General features: G+C 38.5%; 1 protein-coding gene across 1 annotated transcript in view; it reads right to left on the bottom strand.

The window, feature by feature from the left end:
• Positions 1–8,987: 8,987 nt before the first annotated feature.
• Positions 8,988–21,786, bottom strand: part of LOC117426642 (aryl hydrocarbon receptor-like) — a 145,412-nt gene continuing 132,613 nt past the window's right edge. The window contains exons 7-11 of the mRNA XM_034044455.3: positions 20,328–20,530; positions 19,941–20,050; positions 19,627–19,768; positions 17,066–19,067; positions 8,988–13,007 (exon numbers count right to left, since the gene is read on the bottom strand). Of these exons, the coding sequence (XP_033900346.1) occupies positions 12,897–13,007; positions 17,066–19,067; positions 19,627–19,768; positions 19,941–20,050; positions 20,328–20,530 (2,568 nt within the window). The 3' untranslated portion in view covers positions 8,988–12,896. The remainder of the gene's footprint in view (positions 13,008–17,065; positions 19,068–19,626; positions 19,769–19,940; positions 20,051–20,327; positions 20,531–21,786) is intronic.

Here is a 21,786-nt window from a genome sequence, read left to right as displayed (position 1 = left end):
TAATAATAATAATAATAATAATAATAATAATAATAATACCCCCTATACCATCAATGATATGGGGGTTACATGACAGGTTACAGTCACAGCAAAGTGCTCTAGTACAGGTCATGTTGCTGTGCTGTGCAGGGGTAGTGGTGCTCTGGGGTGTGTGCTGGTTCTGTGGCTGCAGCTCCCTGCTCCTACTCCTCTGAAACACACAAACAAATAAACAAACGCAGCGCTCTGACGCGTCAGTAACTTCAGTGTAAGGGGCTGTACTCACATAGCTGCGTCCCCTTTGTACTGCCAAACTCCTCCTTGTGATCAGCCCGGCGCCACGGCCTATCCAATCGCTGCCTGCCCCACAGCTAGCTCCAGTGGAGTTATTTAGCAAACTTGCTGCTACATGCTTTCTCCAAAATGGCACACTTCCAGTTGCCACCTACCATTAAGTCACGCCATCTATGGGAAAGCTTACCACCAACCTTACACAGCACTCTTTCTGGTCAGGAGGGAGATTTGCAACTCAGATTCCTTCTCTCTCTGTCACAGTGTCCTTTAACTCTTTAAAACCTTTGCCATTTACTATACTTAGACTTAGACTCCAGGAGCCACTATCACACAAGTCCATTCATGTCATAGTATGCTATCTCTTTATAAAAACATTTGCTATTTGCAACACATTTGCCAATAGGGACTCATAACATTTGCAAGATAGACACATGGCATTTTTTATGATTACTACCAGGAGAGCACAAACACAGCCGGTTTAATTGGTTAATCATTGTATTATGATCCCTCCAGCCTGCAATGTCTTATTACCTGCACTGCCTCAAAACAAGACCTCACAGAATCATTCCTACACTCTAAGTGCATCAGGCACACCAGAGGATAACCACTCACCCTGTGTGGATAGTAACCTTTTCAGTGGTTCTGTATTCTGTTGCTTCCAGCTCTGCCAGCCCCACCTACTCTATATTTATATAAACAGGGAGAGTAGGTGAGACTGGCAGACTGATCACACTGTAGCATGGTTTGAGTGGAATGAGGAAGGCTGTTCAGTGCCTGGCACTTTGGATTCCACAGACAAGTTCAAAGCAGCTCAAACGCTGATTTATAGAAAAATTATAATAACTGGTGGCAAACATCAAAAAAGGTAAGGGGTCTGTAAAAAACTTTTTTTTTTTTTAACACCATATTATAAATGGATTAAATAACAAATGGCATTTGCAACAAGAAAAACATGTCACTGGCAATTAGTCTAAACAGCAGCAATGCAGCAAGACAGTGTTTATCTGGCTGGCACCTGGCGAGAGCTGTGTCAGGAAAATCGTGCCCTGCTTCAACGTTATTGTTACAATTCGCAGGTCTTAAGAACCACTTGGCAGTCCGGATAATCACAGGAACATTGATGTATATTTTAGTTACATTGGAACAGTGTGTTTTAGAGCAATGTTTCCATGAGGCCAAACAGATTGTTACATTTAAAACATGAATGTGAACATCATTATGTGGTAGAGCAGTGTGTCCCCGAACGTTCTCTTGTGTTGTTTCTGTCAGATAAATAGTCACCATGCTTACTAACTGTTCTAACAAATACAAGTTCCAACCCCGTGTATTACATTCTACAGCATAGAAATAAAGAGGGGAGCATTGCAATTGCATTGGTGCTTTGAGTTTCTTGTCATTGCATGTGTATATGATTTTAGATTTTTAGACTTTTCTAGGAATTGCTAGCTTTAGTGCTTTCAAATACATCATGCTTTAAATCCCAAGCAGTTGAGCCATAGTTTAAAAACTCTAATAGGAATGCATTTCATTCATCAGCACTTAACAATTAAAATGTGTGACTGTTCCGAGAATTGAATACACATTATTATTAGAAAGATTTACGACATGCTTCATACCTAAATCAACAGCACAGTAGTGTCTTGTACAGTCTTGCAATTCTCACAATGGATATACTAAATACATTATATCTGAAACCTTTCCCAAACATTTTGAAGTGGCACTACCTTGGCTCAATTAAACTATAATACTGAAGAAAGGAGGGCCAAGGATTTGATTAGTATAGAGACTGCTCACTTCCTCGCCCTCTATGAGAAAAGGTGCTTTGCTGGAATACTTTGTTTACCACCAAGCCTCCTGTATGATGAGTTAATCTGAAAATAAAACTACTTCAAAGGCTTAAGACAACAAACTGCCAAATTTTTCTTTGAATCAATTTTAAATCAGAGGGATTACCTTGAAAAGAGTATTTCCTTTATTTTATTAACCACAAGTTACTTACATGGTGGCAGCGGTACAGTGTTTTCATAGAAACATCTTCAGCACTGCCAACATGATGAAATTTTACGTGAGCTTGGAATCCGTGGAAACAAAAAGCACATTACTCTGAATAATCCTGACCTCAGAAAATGTATACATTCAGTCTGTGTCAAAAGATAAATCCAAACTGCTCTGCGATACCTTTTCAATACGGATAGAAACTCTAGCAAGACCACAATATTACCAGCACAAGCAACACACCAGATTTGGAACCAGTAATGATCAGTGTACCTGATACTGTAGCACACTGTCAGTCTGGTACTTATATGGTATCATGGTTCTGCAGTGGATAACAAGCAGTGTGTATTGATGTATACTGTATGCTGCATGAAGTAGGTGTTGATTTTAAATGTAAGTTAAAGTACAACAACCCGAAACTGCTCTCTAATGGTTTTCTATGGAGGTCAACTGTTCTGTTATTACTCAATAACGGAAGCGCAAATAAAGCACGGCTCAGAGATGCCACTAATTAATGACATCTGTTCTAAAACCACGGCTTGTAGATGTATTATTTCAGGGCACCCACAATGATTATTTCAGACAAACAAAGGTAAATAAATAATGATGTTTTAAAAAGCCCTCGCATAATAGTGATAATGATAATACAGTGGCATGTTTGGTAATAATAGAACTTTCAGTACAGAGAATCTGCAATGTGAGGATTTTTTGATTTGCAATTGACAGATGATTTAATGTGTTGTGCACTCAGAGTAAATCAGAGTAAATGATAAATCTGGCCGGAGGCCTCGTCCGTGGGTGCTCGACAGCTACCTCTTCCGTGGGTGTTCGACAGCTACCTGTGCGAGGCCGGCTGGGAAAAACCATGAATGAAATCATGCATCCCAGTGCCGCAGATAGGAAGTGGTTATGGGCCACCTCCCCCAAAAGACGAGGCCGCCAAACCATGAATTGAAAAATAATAATAAATGATTAATGCAACCCACAGGGGCGCACTGCCACCTACCCCCAAAAACATGGAAAAGTGAATGAAAATGAAGCAGCTGAGAGAAAGAGAACGACCTCTCCAGCCTGACCACACACCCTGCAGAACTAAATACGAACCGTTCAGCACTCAGGTAAGGAAAAACCCCCTACTCACATATTTTTTAATTTTCAATGTAGGGGGAAACCTCAGGGAATCCATGGCTGAGGGTAGCCCTTCCTCCAGACTCTAAGATGGTCAACTCCCGTTTCAGCCTCTCCGTGCATGAAAAAGGCCGAAACAAAAGAAACGATATGGGTGAATAACACACAGATCCTTTATGTGCTTGCTGATGACGTGTTGGTTGGGGGCGGATTCTCCTTCCAGAAAAGCAACCACGTTTACAATTATTGACTCAGGAGTTCCATTATTGCCTCATAACACCCCACAGCAAGGCCATTGTACAGGAATTAAATATGTTAACTGGCAGGGAATTCATCCAATTAAAATCTTGGCATTTACCCTTCCACTGCCACTGCCACTGTGTAGAAGAGGAAAGAACAGCTTCCTGCTTACTTGGTAATCTGAGCATTTTTAAACATCACTTTAGATTAAACAGTGCTTTGGGAATGACAATCCACGTATCTGATTACTTATTCAAAATGGGCTTTGTTAAATGCAGTTTTCTTTTCAGTTTTACCATGCCTTAACTTTGTATAACGCATTTATTCTTAGTGATTCAAATTGCAGTTACTTAAATAATGTTGTTTTTCTCTGTGTCAAAGTACATAAAGCTAACAAAATAATTTCAGTGAATCTCATCTAATATCTATTACCATCATTGTAGATCTCACATTTTTCCATATGAGACGCACACATTATTTTAAACATGTATTTGATTTTCAGTGGTGTTTTTTTTTGTTTGTTTATAGCATTTGTAAACAATGTATGGACATGCACTGTTGTAATGTTGTTGAGGCAGAAACACTTGGATCCTTTAAGACCCAATTTGACAAGATCAATCAGGTTCGTTACATGTTATCAGACGAGCTTAGATGGGTCGAATAGCCTCGTCTGTTTGGTAAACTTTCTTATGTTCTTATATATATATTTTTTTAATTTATTCGTTGCCAATTAGTTTTTATTATTTTCTCCCCAATTTGAAATGCCCAATTATTTTTAGGCTCAGCTCACCGCTACCACCCATGCGCTGACTCGGGAGGGGTGAAGATGAACACACGCTGTCCTCCGAAGCGTGTCCGTCAGCCGCCCGCTTCTTTACACTCTGCAGACTCACCGTGCAGCCATCTCAGAACTACAGCGTCGGAGGACAACGCAGCTCTGGGCAACTTACAGGCAAGCCCGCAGGCGCCCCGCCCAGACTACAGGGGTCGCTGGTGCGCAGTGAGCCGAGGACACCCTGGCCGACATAACCCTCCCTCCCCCCGGACGACGCTCGGCCAGTTGAGCGCCGCCCCCTGGGAGCTCCCGTCCACGGTCAGCTGTGGAATAGCCTGGACTCGAACAGGCGACATCCAGACTATAGAGCGCATCCTGCACTCTAGCGAGTGCTTTTACTGGATGCGCCACTCGGGAGCCCATGTTCTTATATTCTTGTACTCTTTCCATGCTGTACTTGCCATTAAAAGAACACATCTGGCACACGCGAGTAGCTTCTGGAAGTTTGTAGAAAAAACAATTCTGAATTTTCACTTTTATTTAGCCAATGACTCTTCCTGAATGCATTTTTTTAAACATGTATTTCTCCAGAACCACTCCCACCCTCCCCACAAATGTTTGCAATTTTTATTTTCTTTAAAACAATTTGAGCTCACAGAAGCTAGACACATTTCAAGAGATGCATCCTTTACAGAAAATGATTTAAACATGGTTGTTAAATGTTTTAGTCCTTGAAAATATAGCCAATCAGCAAACTCTTGCTAATCCAAAGCAGTTGGTACAGGATTCTGATTTAGTAATTTGTCTAGTGATTGTTTGATGTTTTCATAAATACATTTCATCCATAATAAGTAATAGCTGTTGAGAGTCAGCTGTAAACTGTAACGTAGTCTCTCTGTACTTAGGCTCCTTTGCACCCTGAAGCAACAGACCCAGACACAGAACTTGCAGTTTCAAGCACTTTTATTTTCATAAAACAAAATAAACAAAACCTAGCTCATACGCAGACCTTACCTAAACTTTTGCACCGTCCCTGACTACTCACTGGACGGCTAAGCCGTTTACCAACCAAACACTTTTGTACACACTTTTCACACAAGTACAACCACAAGTACACAATACCTTTTTTTAAAAAAAATTATTTATTTTTTAATTTTTAACACAGTACGTCTCATTCCAGCTTCCTGGTGCTCTCTCTCAATGGAGCTTCAAGCTCTCTTTTTATAGTCTGTGGCTGTTCCCAATTGACACCAATTAACATATTAACTTTTTTTGACAGGAACAGAAATCAACCCCATCCCTACCAACTACCACCAAAACACATACAACACCCACACTTTATTTACATGCAGAGTTCTTGCTCTGCCACAAAACGTATTAGGAATTATGATATGGAAGGTTTCTTTATGCAGCTTCATCAGCCAGCATTGTATTATGGCAGAGCTGTTTGGATTATAGGTTGGCTTAGTCCATAGCTATAAAGGTGTAACATGGTAGAGACTGGGAGCAAGCGTCTAAGCCACTATGCAATAGAGCCAGACTTGTTTGCATTTGTGGTTATTAAGTCTTAAACCTCATCCCATCTCATCCTCAGGGGTCAGAATTTGCAAATGCTAAAAAGAAACTAAAATCCAATGACAAACATTTCGACTAGAAGTCTTTTTCAATGTCTTTGGGTCAGAATCCATATTGGCAGTGCATTACAAAATAATTGCAAGTTCGGTGTGAAATCTGTGGAAATTTTCTTTCACCTGATCCACTGGACACATTTCAAACAAAAGAGCAGCTGCTTTCATACAGACAGTCCATTTAGCTAAACCCCTTCCTAAACTGGAAGTTTGTAAATATCTTTTGTCCACAAACTTGCAAGGAGTGTTCAGAAGCCAGAACAGATGAACAACTGAATTTAACTTACAAAAGGACAAATTGGATGTACAGAACCAGGTTAAAAAACAACATAAGTAATCATAATAGCGATATTAAACAAATGCCAGAATATGACTTTTTACATTTTTAAGGCAGCTTTTTAAATCTCTGTATTTCACCTTATAAGATGAACAAGGTATCATATTGATCAGGAGAGTATCCTGAAAAGGTGTGAGAAGATTCATATTTGTGAAACACTCACTGCTACTTTGTTGATCACAGGATTATAGTGAATGTCATTTTTGGTGTGCTTGATTCTGAGACTATATTTCCACTGGAATTACTGTTTTGATGATATGTTGGTGTATGTATGTAAACATTAGGGGTGCTGAATAATAGAACACAGGTTCACATTTATGTAACTCGAATATTATGATCGGTTTCTATTTGACCTTCTGTTTAATCTGAATTGCTGTTGGCTGGTTCCACAGACCCCGATTAGCACTAATCCTGAGCTACCTATAGTAACGTTACCCTTGGTAAAGTGGTCCAGGATTAATCATAAGTCATTGAAGCTAACAAAATAATTTCATAAATCATCCATCATGCATTTACATTAGCTACATAGGTCTCAAATGTGCAGTTTTGAAAGAAACACATGCTACAGCAAACATGGATTTTCAGTTTATAAACATGATAAAAGGTTCTACACCAGGTTAAATCTATGTTTGCAATCTTTGCTTTCAGGTAGTTTTGCACTCCCTTGGTCACCACCTATAAACTGACAATGTCCCCAAGCCTTCAAACGCCTTCTTTCCTGTCATTCTCCAATTGACTGACATGTTTTGCAGCTGTGACCCTAAATCCTGAGTTTAATAACTTAGGAAGTAAAGCAGTAGCAGCAAACTGAACCCTTTACCCTAGTACAGTACCAGATTTCATCTTTTAAAATGAAAATACAGGTTTGCTGTAACATGTGTTTTTTTCAAAACTTCACATTTGAAACCTTTACAGAGAGCATAGTTTGGTGTAATGACTGTGTCTGACATATACTATTGCAAAAAAATAAGTGTTACCACCTTCACCTGGTATAGCATGGTTTGTAAAAGGGTGCCTTGTAAAGAAACTGGGGTATTCTGGTAAATGAAAAGTATTAATCCATCTTCTCTTGTTTGTCTTCTATGCATGTTCCAAAGCTGCATCAAACTATCTACCACATTTCCACAACACAGAAGCTTATGAAATGATTTATTAATAATGTCTTTAATAATAACAAGACAAAACATTACATAACATTAAAGAACAAAACTACAGTTTAAAAAAAAAAAATCAAATCAAGCAAAAAACTACAAAACATTTTCTTTTTTTTTTCTTTATAGTGAGCAGATGTGCTGAAAATGACAAAATAACATCACGTAAGTGCAGGGCAATAACAATTAAAGTACTAAGTGCCAAAAGAAAAGATAAAAAAAAAACATTAAAAAAAAACACAATAACAACCTGTACATAATACATGAATAATGGATTTCAATGTGGAGACCCTGGAGATCCCAAAGAGAAACAAACTAAAAGACCAACCCAAATATCCTTCAGCAGTTAACATGCAACAAGTGTTTGCATGTTAACAGACCAGATGGACAAACTGAATTGAACTTATATTACAAAATGCTTATAAAAATAATCATTGACACGTGAATGGTAGGTCATGGTGGTATCACAAGTGATTATTTTCAGTGGGTAACACAAAAATAATAGATTAGTAAGTACAGTGAACCCTTATAAAAGTTTACTATAGTAAAAATATAGCAGCGTATAATAAAGAATAGTGAAAGCATGGTAAAGCATAGGCAAGCTATGTAAATGCATAGTATAACCATGGGTAAAGCATAAGACAACTGCAAACATACTGTAGTAAACTTTTATAAGAGAAGCCTCATTATTAAGTCTGCTTAATAGGGGGTGGCCTTACTATTGAAGATTTGTCAAAAAATGTCACTAGGATTTTAGTTTTCTGTCCCTACTTGCCATTTTACTTAAAATCTAATCTAATTTGCAGATGAGTTACATCACATTGCATCAGGACTTTTAAAAAGTGCCCTTTATAGCAAGGTGGCCTTTTTATTGAGGTGGCCTTAGCGCAATGTTTTACAGTGTTTTGGAACGTATGTCAGTAAAAGTTAGGTCGTAGAGACATCAACTACAGATATCTGTCATTGTGGCTACCAGAGATTGTGATTACAAGACTGGAAATGTGCACTGTTTATCCTCCTCAGATGTATATATATATATAGTTTGAGAAAAAGGAAAACTGCTGTGTACCAAAATGATCAATAAGAAAAAAGAAAAAAGAAAAGGATATTTCAGGTACTTAAAAAGGTAGAATAATTGATTACAAATCAATTATCAGGACGTTTCGGACTACAAGTCCTTCATCGGCTGAATACAAAAAAACATTTTTTTGTATTCAGCCGATGAAGGACTTGTACGTATGTGTATATGTATATATATATATATATATCAGGGGCATTTCATTGTGCACAGAAGGCACTTTGTTTTTGGAGTCTTACTCGACATACAATTCCAAGTGAATGTATCAATTATTATTTTATTTATAATATGCAAAAAAGTGTGAAAATGAATAAAATGTAGGTCGATGGAATTTCATGGACAGACTGGGGGAAAAAGCCAAGATACTTATAAAGCAGCAAAAGCCAGTTCAATTCTTTTTTTTTTTTAATTTCATTTTATATTGGTACCAGATTGTGCCAGAATCTAAGGGTGTTTTAGGATATAATAACACAGCACAGAAACACTTATATTTGGGTGTTTACATAATGCCACATATTTTCCCATTTGAATTAGTGACATTTGGAGTAAAATTCAGAAAATGATTACTGAATTGTAACTATTGATAATGTACAATTTGGTTAAAATGGCCAATAATGGTCCAATATTAAAATCCAAACGGGTATTGATTTTAATGCAATTGTCAGAAATGCCTGCATGTTCAAACTTACACCCTTCTTTTTACAAAGTTCATCCTTTTCTAGAAGTTTACCAACTTTAGTCCATGATTATCAGTAGAATGGGATTTGCTGTAATTTTATTTTAACTATTTAATTGTCCTTTTTTTGGTTTTGTGCATCTGTCTCTTGGAGATGACATAGACATTTTGGTATGTCCTTCCAGTTTAATAAATAAACAATTCAATTGAATAGGGTTGCTTTCATTGATATTTTTCATTAACACAATAATGTCAGTATTCAAAAAATACATTGGACTGTTATAAAATCCTTTTATTTTTTTTTATTTTTTTTTTACAGTTGTGGTGTAATATTTTTGATGCACTTTGTTTATTAATGTAAGAAAAAGGACATTTCACCCTAGATATTAAGAAAGCCAATACAGTGCACATTATATTACATCTTTAAAAACATTATTTGGTAATTAGTCGTTGTTCATTTGCATTCATGACTCTTATGTACATCATTTAAGTTAATGTTTGAATTATGAAAAAAGACCAAGTATAGACTTATTCCTTGAAACTATGGAAAGAATCTGGAAATATATGAAGCCAAGTGGTAATACCAGTATACCATTTCTGCAAATCTTAATGCCAATGTTTTATTTATATTTTTAATACAAATAAAATGTCTTTAATATCTTATGACATCTTTCTTAGCGATTAAAATATGTTAAGCTCAACATGAGTTATCTAGTTATATCAGAATTACAGCACAGTGTAATTTCATCTGTCATAAGAACTCTGCTAGCATCGGTGTTCCACAAGCTACCAGGTTATGAATCTGAAAGATCTGATCCTGCAACCATGTTCTATGGAGTCTGTTCAATTATTCCATGAAATACCAAAATAAATGAGATTACGTTGAAGCTGTTATACAGATACGTGCAACAGTGGAGAAAGAAATGGGCCGGAATGACTATGACTTAATGACTATTTTAAATTGTTGTAAAATGCTTTTAGATGTACATGAAGTAATGACGAGGGCATACTATTTGTATGCAGGGCAGCAAAAAGATTATTTTTCATTCTTATTTATCATTTCCTTAACTTGCTATTGACTGACCAACAGGTATCAGTGACCAATCCTCCCTGAAAGCATTTGAGGCATGACTCTTCAACTCCGACTGTATCTTTGACAGGCAGCGTCTTTCTAGATATATGACTAGGCGCTGTAAGTAATCTGCTCATATTTCTAGTTGTCACACTCGTTTTCACCAGCTTTTATGTATGTTTACATCCAATCCGACCAACACTAGCCTCGGCAAATCTTCTGCTCTGTAGTGTAAAGCACTTTTTAATCTTTCCTTAAATAGCTGCCATTTTACATCTCTGTCTAACTGCAGACCACAACCTTCAGCTTCCTTCTCAAAAAACAAAACAGAAAAAAAAACCTATAAAATATTTGCTTTGGGGGGCTCCCGAGTGGCACATCCGGTGAAGGCACTCTGTTTGGAGTGCAGGATGAGCTCTATAGCCTGGACGTCGCCGGTTCGAGTCCAGGCTATTCCACAGCCGACCATGGACAGGAGCTCCCAGGGGGCGGTGCACAATTGGCCAAGCGTCGCCCGGGAGGGGGGGCGGGGTCTGGCCGGGCACCTGCAGGCTTGCCTTTAAGCTGCCTGAGAGCTGCGTTGTCCTCCGATGTTGTAGCTCTTGGGTGGCTGCATGGTGAGTCCGCAGTGTGAAACAAAGCGGTCGGCTGACGGCACACGCTTCGGAGGACAGCGTGTGTTCGTCTTCGCCCTCCCGAGTCAGCACAGGGGTGGTAGTGGTGAGCTGAGCCTAAAAATAATTGGCCATTCCAAATTGGGAGAAAATAATAAAAAATAATTGGCAATGACTAAATAAAAAAAATATATATATTTGCTTTGTTGTATTAGCTTTAAAGGTGGTACATAAAATCAGTTACATTAAAAATGCAATTCCCACTTCAAAGCCTGAACTACAAATCACTGTCCAGCTAAATCCACTGTTTGCAATACCTGTAAATATATTAGCTCTCATTTGTGTACGTTAATGGCATTCCTGGCAAAGACTATCCTGTGCCAATGATCTATGTTACAACAGATTATTAGGGTATATAATCTTACTATATAGTGTACATCTGTACGTGCATCTCTCATCTCCTCAAAAACAAAACCCAATAATAATAATCGATATCTGTCTTCATTGACATATAATAGGACACTCCACATTGAGCACTATACAAAAAATGTCAGGTCTTATTTATTGTGGATTTTTTATTTGCTTATCTGAAATATTTGGCTATAAAACAACCCTGTTTCTTAGACAAGTGCTTGTTTCTTTCAAAGGGAAATTAGAACTTCATTGTCCAGCATCCTTTGCAACTCCCTTCCAATCACCTTTCCATGATTCCAGCAACCAGGAAAAAACTGCCCGACCTTCTACAGAAGCTGTGTTTTATTAGATAATGTCGGATCCACAGCTAGAAAAATATGATATTTCAAAATTCACATTTCCCATTAATTCTGGTTCTTTTATAATCAAGAATTAAAAAAGCAAAGCTAAAAGCATCATTAAATGGGATGTTTGTGCGTTAAAGTTTAAAAGAAAAATTGCACATTTTTCAGCACATCGTTTTTTTTTGTTTTTTTTTTTAAGAGAAAGAAAATTCACACGGATTTTCCCTGGGCTTTGAATCCAAGGGATATTGCATTTTTAATGTTTGGCCAGGGTGCCTCCTTCTTGACTGCTAACTGAGAGCACATATACAAAAACACACACGCTCACTCACACAACAAAAGAAGAAAATACCATACAATAGAGTTTCAATGGCTCAAGGGCACAAGTTAATCATTTCAATAAAATGCATACAAAATATAAAAAGGGTGGGCTTTTTTGTACAAACAAAATGAAGCTGAAGCATACACATGATAGTTACAATAGCATTGAGAGTAATATGATTAGATATATGGGAACAGAGGCTACATTCACAATCCAAACCACTGTAAGATAGTGAGCAGGGCCTCTTGCATGTGTAACCCTGTTTTGGGGTTTCCTCCAAATTGCTTCCAATTTCTGCAGTAAAGGTCATTCTGGTGTTATGAACCCTTTGTTGTTGCTATGGTTTTGTGATTATATTATTCACCAAATATTGGACGTGATTCTGGTATTTTGACCCTACCGTAGGTTTTTCAGAATGCTGAGACAAATACATACCCTCTGCGGAGCTGCTTTCATTTAGCAAAATGAGATTATAGAATATAATCCAGTCTGTTTTGAATGTGAAAATCACCATGCACACGCCAGCATTAGTTCATCCAGCCACATTTACTTGACAAAAGATTTCATTTCTTCTGATGGCTTTTCTTATACCAAAAACTTTAGTCTATAATAAAATCAACATGCTGGACTCCTTTCAAATACTTGGGAATGACATCTAAGTATCCCTTTTGGATTCAGCAGAATTTTGCCCAAAAAAGAGAGAAATCTTTCTGAGGGTGAAACTGTCCACAGCAAAAAGGAACAACCACCAATAATAATAATAATAATAATTTCTTAAGGCAATTGTTGATTTCACGTGGCTGTGTGCTTTTTTTTGTGCTCTAAAATGCTGCACACAGTGATATCCATCTAGTAATCACAGCAGTTGGCTTGTCCAGAATGTTTTGGGAAATATGTGTTTCCGTTAGGAAGTGCAGTATAGGGTAACTCTCCATTTTCTTCCATTGGATGGCCTGGTTGCTAAAGAGACAAAGAAAAAAAGAGTTAAACATTATCAGAAATAGTATATGAAATATAGATGTTGGCCTTAGTGTGTATACAGTAGTGTGTACAATGTAAGGTTATTTACTTAACACCGTATTCCTTTGAATTTAAGATTCGGATGCCCTAATTTCCGGTTTTAATTGAAATGCGTAAGAAACACCAACCTTCCTTTTATATTTTCTTTGACATACTGTATAACGTATTACTGTATAATTTTGGCATGAAGTTTATTTTGGCAGACTGGTATGCAGCACAGGTTAAAGAAGCACTGAACATGGGAGAGAATGTGTCAGATGTCAAAGAGAATATGACAACGGCAGTGAGTGATGAAGCCAATTTGCTTGAAAAAATTAAAAGCAGACCGGACATTTCCATCAATGGATTTAGGAAATCTGGATTCTATGATGTGATCAGAAACTCTGAGGCAGTGTAAACTGCGCCTGCTACTGTGGTACCTGTAGGACTGTTCTTTTTATGTTAAGCAGTTTTGTGTTATTTTTTTTTTTACAAGGGTTTAAATGAGTAACAGTCAAAATTGTTTATGCCAGACTTTAGAAAGTCTATAACAAAATGGTGAAAATTTGCTTTGGATTGTTATTGTCGATTCGTTGTAGATACTACTATAGAAACCCATCGTATCGCAACCTCCCTAAACAATGTTAAAATAAATTAGCTCTGCACTGTATAAAACTGCATGATTATTAATTTGTACTGAGATCTGGTGGTATTGTGTTAACCTGTATTACAGTATACTGCAGTTTTGATAGCCAGGCTGACTGAGAAATATTCCTCGCACCTGTTTTTCTCCCAATTCGTGAACTGTGGTATTGCTTGGCATGTCGAAAAATACGGGGGACTGATCAGCATTTCCGATCTGTCCAAGATGGTACTGTTTGTTAGAAATGCTGAAATTGTCAGCTTCTCTGGGAATTCCTCATGAAGCTAATGATGCTTCTTTGAAAATGGCTGCCTGTATTTCATGTCGAGATCGGGTAGTAACGTCTTTGTTTAGTCTTTTCTCGGCAGTCAGTCATGTTGCTGTTTGTGTACTCTGGTAGTCACGTCTTATGTTGACAATTTTAATACACGCATCACTGTACTGTACTCGAATTAAAGATGCAGGCTATTTTTGAGAAGCAAAAAATTATTCAAAAAGTGCGTCTTAAATTCAGAGGAATATGGCATTATGTATTAATAGTTTGTTTCATTCATATTGTTATTTATTATAAAATACATTGGGAGTGCTTCTTAATATGGGCTATCTGAGTGGTTACCAATATCCCAGATATGTTAAAGTTGAAATGTTTATTCCTAAAAGTTTCAACCTTTAGTTGGGGTCCTCATAATAACATTTGTATACAATCAAGAGATTATTGGATTATATTCAAACGCAATCCGAAATGTCTAAAGGGGGCTTGGAGTGTGTGAGTTTTTGAAGTGAGGGGGTCTGAAGACTGTAATTTCTGTCACTGTAGTGATGTTCCTGCAACTGACACTGTAACATTGCCACAGTTGCTGAGGGTGTTTTTCTTTAACTTCGTTAATGTTAGATATCACAAATAGACAATCGGCTTTAATGCAATTAAATAACAAAGTTATTTCCTGAAATTTTTGTATTTGTTTGTTCTCTTTTGGAACAAAATAGGGGCTATTTTACGTTCTTAAAAAATGAATCATTCCATTTTATTTTCCATTGGTTTTGGATTCAAATAAAAACCACATTGTTGGCACTCTTTGAAATGCTACATTACGTGGCTGTATCCAGGGACAGGGGCCATGTGGCAGTGTCCCTGGTTCCTTTGATTTGGTAAACCATAATCTCCCGATAACTAAATTGTCATTGTTGGGTTTTAAACAAAATGCATGTTGCTTTAATTTGATTGCTTTAATGCAGAGTTGTAATGAGTCACCAAAATTGGGACTCGAGTCGAGTCGAGTCTTTGACATGCCAAGCTCGAGTCAAGTCGAGTCTTTAGACATGCCAAGCTCGAGTCGAGTCACTAAACTGCTCAAGTCGAGTCAAGTCGAGTCAACAATCTGGCACGAGTCACTTCGAGTCATTAGTTCTGACCAGTGCTTAATTTGTAAAGAAAGAGGTGCCGGGCACAAGCGATGACATTAATACAGTCCTTAAAATGCGTATTTGTAGTTTTTATTAGTTTGCATCAGTTTGACAAATGTGTACTGTAAACAATGTTTTATTCACAATTGGATTTAAAGGGAAATTTAAAAATAGCTACAAAGCACCAACTCCCTTAAGAGATATGGTGTCCATAAATAAATAGATAAAATACATACAACCATACATACATACATTAAATAAAGAGAATAGTGAGCACCAAATAATTGATTTACTTTCAAGCTTTCACTAGGCAACATTTTACTTATTAGAAATGTTTTAGATGCATTTATTATCTTTATTGTGGGCTAACAAAACCTGAAAAATAACTCCTAAGCAGTGCTTTTTCTGCCGTGTTGTTTAATTTGCCCTGGCATTATTTTATTTTATTTTTTAAATATCGAATATCGACTACCTACTCATTTTGGAAAAATACCGCTGTTGCATTGTGCCTGAGTTTTTTATTAATTCAGATTCTCTTTTTAGCCATTTAAAAAAAAAAAACTTAAAACCTACCGGTATAAATTAGTGGCAGTTACCAGTGATATGTTTTGAATGCAGTTTATTCATATTGTCGCTTTACAGTGCTGGCAGGTAGCCTGCTTGTTTCTCTCCCGGTCGACTGTATAATTATTATAAGCAAACTCCACCACCGCAGGTACTTTTAGTGTACTCTCCATGTTGTTGTTTTGTTCTTTTCATGTCTGTGACAAAGATCACTATTTTCCTCAGGATTGTCTGTGATCAGTAATCAGAAATTTGTCTTTGCTTCCCGCCTACACATTTTGATTCCCGGGCTCCCTGCTGCTTGTGACGCTATGATCACAGAACGGTGCTATAGGCTAGAAAGGTGTTTTCTATTTCCTTAGCAGTGGTCTTAACAAGCATGGCAAGAACCTGTTTATGTGCAAGATGACAAGATGACTGTGTGTGTTAGAGAGGGGCTGCATGTGTTGAAAATGAAATAAGTTTGTTATCGATTTTATCATAAAGACATTGACTCGAGTCAGATGGAGACTTTTTTGCGTGACTCGAGTCGAGTCACGAAAAATTGCAACTTGATTCCGAGTTGAGTCATTGACTCGAGTCATTACAACTCTGCTTTAATGACCATTTGCGTTACAAATTATAGCTGTGCATAACGTTCAAAGGGCTTTGTTTCGTGTTGTGTTTACATAATTCATTTAAAAGACTGTTCAGTTCAAAAGGAGGTGCTATTTGTGAATAACTCCCTGATTGCTTTTTTGATAATATTATTTATCATCTATTGTTTTCAAAGGGACATTTTCAGGGAGGAATAAAATAATGGGGCTTCATTCCAAAGAATACAAAACTAGAGATAAGCACAGCAGAGGTTTCATTTAAAGCATTAATTGAGGTTATTTCTCATCATTTGTTTACCTTTTGAAAACATATATTTTCACTTTGAGTAAAAAATCTGTCCCAATGTTAACAGTATTAGCCAGAAATTACACTGAACAATAACTGACCTGCTCCTTTCAGCAACCAAGTTGCTTTTTCATTAGTTTTGTGCTTTTGCTGTTGTTTTATTACTCTCAGAAAAGTTGCCTGTGCACTTTCTACAAAATACAGGCTCATAGTAGAACTCCATCTAAACCTTACACTTGGTATTATTATTATTATTATTATTATTATTATTATTATTATTATTATTATTCTATCTTAGCAGACGCCCTTATCCAGGATGACTTAAGAAATATGTGGGGACAGTTGGGGTGCTACTTCGTGTAACACAAGAAGGAAGTGAATTGGGCAAGAAAACCAAGTACTGTACTGCTCCTCCATCAAATTGAGCTGTAGCACTGGAAAACCGGATTCACCTCACCATAACCTCAGTGAAAAAGAGAAAAAAAATAAAGGGACTCTAATGCCAATTTAACAGAAACTCTTTTACCGGAGTCTGCCCATTGCAGTTTATAAAGCACTGCTCCAGGAGAATCTCAGGAGGAAAGCCAGGCTGGAACTGGCATGACGGAGGGCTGATGCTGATGTCGTCCTGAGCAATGACTGTAGTGCCCACTATGGGTTCGCTAGGCTTCGTCTGGTAGTAGCAGGATGCCTGGAGGGGGATTTGGTTGGGGGGCGGCTTTATATTAAGGCAAGAAGGGGTAGAGTGTTCCATACTGCTGAACTGCACCCCATTCATCGGGGGAGAGGAATTGCTCTTGAACATGCAGCTGCTTGTCGAAGGGAGGCCTGCTGATCCCACAGGGGTCTGATAGACCTTGCTTATTTGTTGGGGTCCGAAGCCCAACCCACACTGTTGAAACGGACTGTTCTGAGCCAACAGAGAACTTATTTGGGGGATGCTTTGAAGTTCTTGGGTTTGGCTATAAGACACTATAGGTTGAACACCCAGTACTCTTTCCTGGTGTGACTCAGTGGGGTACAGCTGTCCATTTTGGGTCACCGCTTGCGGCTGCAACTGTTGCATTCTCTGCACTAAATTTGCTTGATGGTGGTGCTGTTTTGGTAGCTGATTCATCATCAAAGTGTTCTGGGGCAGGGATAGCAGATCCCTTTGTAATTCATTCTGGGCCGACATGGGCACCTGCTGATGGTTCTGGGTGTAGTTAGTGTTGGACGTGGAAGTGACCCATTGACTATCCTCAGTAGAAGACATAGGGTTCAGTAGCTGCTGTGCTGGCATCAGCTGGGACTTCTGAAGTTGGCTTTGGAGAGCCAGTGGGTTGGGCTGGCCATTGTTGGCCTGGGGGTTTGGTGTTATTTGGTTTTGAGAGTAACCGTCCATGTTATTCTGGGGTATCTGTGGCTGCCCGTGGTCAAACAAACCCCGGGAGCCAACTGCATTCTGCTGCAAGCTGTGTCCCATGAGGTTCTGTGCACAGGGTCCAGCCAGCGTCTGGCCAAACTGCAGTTGACTGTTAGCATTGAGCTCCATGCTGTCTTGGGAGCTGAAGTGAACAAAGGAGTTTGGGGTGTTCAGATTGGCAGGTGACTGTTGTTGAAGCCTGGGCTGCATGTCATTTGAGACATTCAGTCCTATGTGATTTTGAGGACCAGCCTGCAGAAAGCCTTGGAAGCCTTCCAGACTGGGCTCATCCATTCCAACTTGGTTGGGCTGGGTGCTTATCTGATGGGCTGATAGCAACTGCTGGTTTAGATCCATCTGGGTGGCCTGAAAAGATTGCAAAGGCGGCTTCTGGAAGTCCTGTAAGGTTTGATCCTGTGGCAGCTGTGAGCATGTTTGTTTGCCAAACTGCTCAACAAAGCCATTCAGAAGTTGGCCTTCAAATAAATTTGGCTGTACAACTCCAATGGAATCCATCTGGTTGGCCAGGGAGTTGATAGAAGACCGGCCATTATCTTTCCCGTTGTTGTTGGGTTTGCATTGCTCTTTGAACAAGGCATCCTCAACATAGGCAAATATGTCATTGTTAAGGATATCATTGAGCTCTAAGGACATTTCACTGTTGTTAATATCCATCTTGAACAAGGTTTCCTCCCAGTGCTTTAGCTCCAGCCCATCAACATGTTGGAGGTCATTTCCATTGAAGAGCTTCTCCAAAGCCTCCATCATGGCCAAGGTCTCGCTTTCCTCCTTAATGTTGGCGTTCTGTCTGTGGTTTCCTGGAATCCAGGGGTCACCCAGGACATTAACAATCGTGGTGTCATCCATGGCTTTATCGAGGGAATACTGGGGCACGGAGGCCGCATGCGACACGTAGATGGACTGATCTTGCTTCAGCCTGGCACCCAGAAGAGAGTTGGGATCAATGCTCTTCTGTTCAGCACCCTTCTTGTTTGTGGCTGGAAAGATGTTAGAGAAGTCATCCCCAGTAGAACCGGTTTCGTAAAGGACCGCCTCTCCGGTGGCGAAGTTGAAGGGAAGCTGCAATGTCCGCTGGCGCAAGTGCTCCTCCCCTTCTTCGTTTCTGGAAAATATAAAAAATACAGTAATTGTACGTTGCAAAAGTACATGCTGTGCTTATATATAACACCTTTAATTACAAAAATAAATCGCAAATACTGAAGATTATCAATACAAAATATATAAATGAATTATAAATACCTAACAGCGTGCACAAATTAAACGATTTAGTGTTAATGCAATTATCTTGCATTAATTAAACTATTTAGTGCCAATGCAATTATGTATCAAGCTATTTATAAGGTATGGTTCAAAGATATATCAGTAATGACCAAGAAAAAACTAGTGTACTGCAACCAGAAGGAAAAGTTAGTCCAATCAAACTCTAATATACTATATACAACTATGAATATTAAACAGCAGCGCAAGAGTGCTGCAGTATGTCAGGTGTTAACGTTAGAGAGTGAGAAAGAGAGTGAAAGAGAGAGGCTATAGAAGACAAGTGAGTGTGAGCTAGTCCATGCAGGACACAAAGGGCATCCTTTAGAAAAGCTTTAATTAAACCACATTCATGTGAACGGTTTTCATGCAGAAAAATACTGAAGTTGCAGGAAACTACATACGACAAGGCTCTTTGACGGGCAACGATGAAATCTGGCCTTCCTCCCTTATAAATAAGGCGAGCATTTGCCTGGACCCAAACCCAGCTTCCGTTCTTGGTCAGTAGTCTGAATACTGTGAGGCCACTTTCTCCTGTTTTAATCACTGCAATAACACAATTGTGGTGGTTAATTCACAATTAGGCCATATTGACTGGAAATTGTTACAAAAAACAAATAAACAGAAACTCTCTTAAGCATGAACCACTTCTGTTTACAGGCCATTCAGATGGTGAGAGGAAAGGCCAGCAATGCAGTGATAACAGACTTTAACTTACTTCTGACATGGTTGTCTGCGCAGTACATCATATCGGCTGCGTGAATAAACTGATACCCGGTGCCTCTCATGCAGAGCTCAGTCTCTGTGTAACCCAGGACCACCTTCCCTCTAAAAGGTGAAACAAAACACATTTTCAACATCAGAAAGGAGAGGCTAAAGTTATTTCCACATATTTTCAAAACAAACTTTGGGCATTCACATATGCTTTCAAATATACTTTAACACATTCATGTAAAAATAAACTGCAGAAATTGCCAGCAGGAGCATTCAGGAGTGAGGTGCGTTTCTTTTACATTTGCATGACACCTGCCGGTCTGCCATCACCGTGACTGACTGTAGCAAGAAGTGGAAATCTAGCATCAATATTTGAAATTAAAGAAGGTACCTGGTGTCACATCCCATAGGTGTGAAGTCCAGCTTGTGCTTCGTCTGGAAGATGAGGGTCTTGGTCCTGATCTCCAGAATGGAAGGAGGCTGGAGGGGTGTGCCAATGGCAAATAGAGCCAGCTGAGAGGGGACCAGAGTGCCATCCTCCGATAGCTTGTTCTGCCCATGGAGGAACTTCAACCGGCCTTGGAAATTGAGTGCCTAAATAAAACAAAATGTTAACAAAACTGACCACTTGCTGACACATTTTATTAAAGGCGAATGCCCTATAACTAACTTGTTTTCCATTTGAAGAGAGCTAGATTCTTTAAGACAATTGTATGAAAGTAAAAAAAAAAAATCAGTTTACTAAACCAGAAATAGACAACATCTAATATGGGTGCTTTTAAATTGTGGGTTATGAAGTTTCTCTAGGACACCCCTCAATTATCAGAAATGATTCACAAATTCTCTGCAGAGTTTTCAGGTTAAATATGGTGTCCATAGAGTAAACGATTAATCAAGTGCTCTGCACAAGTGATTTTTATATGATGCTTTTACCTCGTAAGATTTGAAAGTGAAAGATGAAACTTGAAGTAAAAATTTTGTGGTGGTTTATTTCAATATCAAAATAAAATATGATTAAATATGATGTCTACTTTATCATCATCGCAAAATCATTTTTGGAATGAGAAACATTTGTTAATAATTCATCAGTGCAACACATAAACACACACAAAAGCTTCTAAGAAATCATAGGTCCCTTTATCAGAATTAAAACTCGGTGCATGACAATTTGTTCCCGACAAAGCTTCCCCCAGACAATTCGTCCCAGACAATGATTCCCACAGACAATTAGTCCCCGACAATGATTCCCACAGACAATTAGTCCCCGACAATGATTCCCACAGACAATTCGTCCCAGACAATGATTCCCACAGACAATTAGTCCCCGACAATGATTCCCACAGACAATTCGTCCCAGACAATGATTCACACAGACAATTTGTTCCTGACAATGATTCCCACAGACAATTAGTCCCCGACAATGATTCCCACAGACAATTCGTCCCAGACAATGATTCTCACAGACAATTCGTCCCAGACAATGATTCCCACAGACAATTAGTCCCCGACAATGATTCCCACAGACAATTCGTCCCAGACAATGATTCCCACAGACAATTAATCCCCGACAATGATTCCCACAGACAATTAGTCCCCGACAATGATTCCCACAGACAATTCGTCCCAGACAATGATTCCCACAGACAATTCGCCCCTGCGACAATTTGTCCCTACGACCGTTCATCCCCACGACAACCCCCCCCTGACAATTCATCCTTATTACTAGATGTACATTTTTTAAGAGTATATAAGAAAAATGTATATATATATATATATATATATATATATATATATATATATATATATATATATATATATATATATATATATATATACATTTTAGCTCAAAG

The sequence above is a fragment of the Acipenser ruthenus genome, chromosome 11 (genome assembly GCF_902713425.1).
Source record: "Acipenser ruthenus chromosome 11, fAciRut3.2 maternal haplotype, whole genome shotgun sequence".
NCBI classification, from domain to species: domain Eukaryota; kingdom Metazoa; phylum Chordata; class Actinopteri; order Acipenseriformes; family Acipenseridae; genus Acipenser; species Acipenser ruthenus.
This window is presented reverse-complemented; position numbering and strand designations above follow the sequence as displayed.